The 4,822-nt window shown below is 32.8% G+C and overlaps 1 protein-coding gene across 1 annotated transcript; it reads left to right on the top strand.

The window, feature by feature from the left end:
• Positions 1–223: 223 nt before the first annotated feature.
• On the top strand, positions 224–1,236 carry LOC106421778 (heavy metal-associated isoprenylated plant protein 25). Its single transcript, XM_013862597.3, has 2 exons — positions 224–588; positions 664–1,236. The coding sequence occupies exons 1-2, from the start codon at positions 511–513 to the stop codon at positions 1,048–1,050; spliced, it is 465 nt and encodes a 154-aa protein (XP_013718051.1). The 5' UTR covers positions 224–510; the 3' UTR covers positions 1,051–1,236.
• The last annotated feature ends 3,586 nt before the right edge of the window (positions 1,237–4,822 follow it).

Here is a 4,822-nt window from a genome sequence, read left to right on the forward strand (position 1 = left end):
GTTTAGTTTAGTCAGCTTTTAAATAATCGCGTACAAAAATATTTTAAGAAGTCCTTATATCGATCAATAGCAAGCATGAATTATTCTGCAAATGTCTGTTTCATATGTCTGTCAAGATTAATTATTGTTAGGTGGTGCGGTGCATATATTAGAAAAGCGACCTATATAGATTAAACTCTTCTTTATAAGAAGATTAATGCACACCAAGAATTATATATATAGCTATATTGGCTTTTCTTATTGTTCGGTAGTCAAACTCATACCCAAGTCACTAAAGTTGATGCCAAATACCAACACATATAGACATATATAAACGTATGGTCGAAAACTACTTATAGAGTTGCACAAAGAAAAATAGTTTGGTTGGTCGTATTTTCAAAATTTAAAACTCATTTTTGTGTTCACTCAGCCAGAAAAAAAAATCATATTGAATTTATCTCCAGACTTCAAAGTTTATATCTATTTGTTTTCTCTCAACCCAAAAGAAGAATCAAGAAAGCAAAGAAAAAAATGGGTGTTCTTGATCACGTCTCTGAATACTTTGATTGCTCCTCCCATGGTAGCTCCAAGAGACACAAAAGTCTACAGGTAACAAACTCGACCCATATATATAATTACGTTTTACATAACCACAACTTTTTAATATATTATGGTGGACATTAGACGGTGGATGTGAGGGTTTTGATAGACTGTGAAGGGTGCGAGAGGAAAGTGAGAAGAGCCTTAGAAAGAATGAAAGGAGTGAGAGATGTAACCATCGAGGCCAATGCTCAGAAAGTGACTGTGGTTGGTTACGTTGAGCCAAACAGAGTGGTGGCTCGGATCATTCACCGGACCGGTAAAAGAGCTGAGCTTTACCCTTTTGTTCCTTACGACGTTGTGGCTCACCCTTACGCGTCCGGTGTCTACGATAATAGAGCTCCGGTTGGGTACGTTAGGAACACCGAGTATGATCCACATGTATCGCGGCTCGCACGTGCTAGCTCCACTGAAGTTCGTTATACCACGGCGTTTAGCGACGAGAACGCCTCCGGTTGTGTGATTATGTGATTTTATTTGTTGTTCCTTTTGATTTTATTTTTCTGTGTTGATGTGTTTTCGATAATTGAATTTTGTTTGTTTGTTTGTTCATGTTGGTATGTAATGTATAACTAACACCGAGTTAAAAATGTAGACGGTATTTTGATGAATAGGTTATCAAAATGATAAAAAAATAAATATTAATTTGCGAGATAATAATGGCCAAAATGATACTAAAGATAGACTTTTTTAATATTTTCGGACATATTAAGAAAACACATTAAACTACCATAATAAATGTATCGTTTTCTGTAATTTTCAATTTTCAATAAATTTTAAACAATAATAATTCAATAAAGTCAATTAATTTTTTTGAAGTTTACAATTTTTTCGTAGAAAACACAAAAATACATTTTTGTGAAATAATTTTTTTTCTAAAAAGTCTATCTTAATGAAACGTATCTTAACGAAATGGAGGGGGTAAGTTGCATTATAACATTATTAAAAGATATTAAAACTGCTATGATTTTGTAAGTCTTTTAGAACGATTTTCAAATAACAATATAGTAAGTTACTCAAATAATTGTGGAAAAAAATTAAAAGTAAATTTGTCGTATTACAGGAATTAAAAAAGTCTAGTTTGTTTTCTCTTGGACCTAATATAGTTAGGTGGAATTGACTAGGACGAAAAATAATGCAAATTTGATAGCTTGCGGTGGCCATCTAATCATTAGCCATGATGAAGTAGGATTATTAGTTTAGTTGTCACTAATTTACCTGTTTAAAGGAAGCATCTCATTGTTAATGATGTGATTATGAAATGAGAGAAAGTATGAATAAACGTAGAAATCATTGAAGTTAAGGAAACAACATGGATACATGTGTAGCAATCAGAGCAAATAGTTGTCCCTTAACTGTCACAAGCGTTGAAATAGTGTATTGGTTGCTATAAATTTATCAATATGATTACACGAAGTTAGCCAATTGTATTTTCTATGAACTGTATTGTGATCACTTTGGATATAACTAGTCTATCTCCTTATATAATGTCAACACATATATGACCAGGGATTAATTTCGTATCAGTTGCATTAAATGCCAGGATGTGTTTCTATGAAAATAGTTTAATCTTTTATGAAGTCCAGGTTATGTTAAGATTCACATTTTATATTAACTAGAGTTTTCTCAGAGTTTTTCTCCGCGCTACGCGCAGATTATTTATTTTAAATTAATTAAATTTATAATTTGATTTTTTTTTTTGAACTGGCTAATTTAGAATTTGAATTGTGTGTTTTATATTTTATATCTTAGACTATATATATTAATTATTTTTAGTTATTCTTGTATTGATTTTCGATTAAATTTGATCTCTATTACTTAACCACATCAGTAACATATATATTTGTCATAACAATTTACTTTTGCAATATTATCTTTCACATATGGAAAGAAAGAAACAATCCTCTTTCCAATCACGTCTTGTTCGCTACCACGATCTTTAGTAACATTGACCTGGACATTCACAACACTGTGGAAGGAAAATGCAAAAGAGCACTTCAAGCTTCTAACGTCTAAGATAGCTCTCACACGTAAAAACCAGTTATAGACCCACTTTATTTTTTATTCTCTTTGACTTTTGTACAATCCAACATATTAATATATAAATATTAACGTTCTTTTTTTTTTTGAAACTCCTATAAATATTAACGTTCATAACAAAAAAAAATAGAATAAAACCGTCCGAGTTTAGCAAAACTTTTTCTTTTGGGACAGTACTGATAATTCTCTATACATGCATATACGTGTTATTTTTCTTCGGTCTGTTCTTTTAGTTTTGAATTATAGCCACTGATTTTAACTGTACATTTTCTCTTTTGGGTAGCTAAACAGAGTTGTTACTGGACCCAAATAGACTGGACGTCTTGATGAGTGAGTATCAGGATCCAGCTTTTCAGTGTTGCACAAGCACCACTATGATGGTAAGTTGGCTAGATATGCCTCGTGTTGTCCTGCAGTTAGTAACATGGTGAAACCTCATTAGGTCACTGATCAACACAGAGAGGATTCAGGTTTGATACATAATATCTTCTCATCCTATTGAGTACTGACTTCCGGTTCCAAGTAACTTCCATTCTTTTCATCTATATATATTATACCGTAATAAAAATTCATAATTTAGTTTAAAGTTACAAACTGTATAACATTAAGGAAAAAAGGTAAGCGATTCCATTAAGCTTAGCAGGACTAACACTTATTACATATTGCCATGTTGTCCTCTTGTTTCTCTCATTTATTTACTTTTTAAAATAATTTAAACGAATGCTAACACATATGACAGTATTTGTAATCTTAAGTAACGTTTGAGATGGGCTAAGATACCAATGCAAGAAGAGGACTGCTATATAGCAAGGTAGGTACGGGTGGTGAAACTTATTATTAGGGTAATTATATCATAAACATTTTGAGTTTTCAGATTCTTAGTAGTTATTGCTTAATTAAGGGCTAATCTTGCTGGTCTTAGATTATTTCAATGTAATTATGTTAACACTGAATTTCTCTAAGATTAATGCGTAAAATTTTATAAACTCACCGGAAACCTTGAGGGAGATATAACTTAAACATTATGTAGTTTGGTCTGTCAGCTTTCCATGTATTTAGTTAAAAGGTCGCACACATAAAATTAGGAAACGACTGGAATGAAAGAGCTACGTCATTATACCTGCTAAGAAACTTACTCTTAACATTTTACCAATGTGGTCATTTGTGGGCCTCTCTGAGTTTTTAATAGACGCCAAAAGATGAACTTCTCTAGATACCTCCCCTCTCTATATCCTTAAGTTTTGTTTTCTGAACTCCTCTCATCCATGTCTTTGGCAAGTGTTTTGTAAGCCTCGTCAAACAAAAAGAGAAGAAGGTTTTTTGGTCAAGTGACCCAATTAGTCTAATTAGATATCACCAACCAAATATAGAGCAAAATGTAAATATATTTGTGAAATCTCTATGAACTACTCGCAAACGAATCCAGGAAAAAACTTATGTACCATTAGTAAGGTATGATGAGACTCTCCTTTTTTATTCCATAAGTTAAAATCATAATAATCACGCATTCTGGTAAAAAAGCCAAATAATCACACCCATAAGTTGAAATTATAATAACTATAAAAAAAATCTTTCTAAGTAACCTTCTGCTGTCAAAAACTAGTTTTCATTTTTCATGATTGTTTCACAGGCCCCACTATGATGGTAAATTGGCTAGATACGCCTCGTGCTCTCCTACGCTTGGTGACATGGTTAGGCCCAATTATAATAGTAACTTTAGATATGCTTCGTGCCTATGCTTAGACATGGTGCAATATCATTTGGTCATTAATCATGGTCGCCTGCAACAACATCAACAATTGCCCCCTAGAAATTCTCTTATATGTACTTAAAGTAATTATTTGATGAGGTTATATGTATGGCCAAAGTCAATGACCAGTTTCGGTCAGCATCAGCATCATCTATACTAATATACTCATAAGCAGGTTGTTACACATCGTTTTCTATGGTTCATCTTCCTCTCACCACCAATATTCCATGAAACTCATCTGTCTCTCTATTACTTTTTCTGTTTATCAAAAAACCCACGCAAGCTCCTCTACCTCTCCATTGTGACCAATAAAGCCTCTAGATATATCTCTCTTAAGAACAATTTTTGCGCCTCATTCTCGATTTTATTGGCTAATCCCCAGTGTACAATTCTCTGTCATTTACCTTGTACACCATATCAACTCGAGCCCATTAGATGAGAGATGATATTATA

This window comes from Brassica napus, chromosome C3 (assembly GCF_020379485.1).
Source record: "Brassica napus cultivar Da-Ae chromosome C3, Da-Ae, whole genome shotgun sequence".
In the NCBI taxonomy this organism is placed as follows: domain Eukaryota; kingdom Viridiplantae; phylum Streptophyta; class Magnoliopsida; order Brassicales; family Brassicaceae; genus Brassica; species Brassica napus.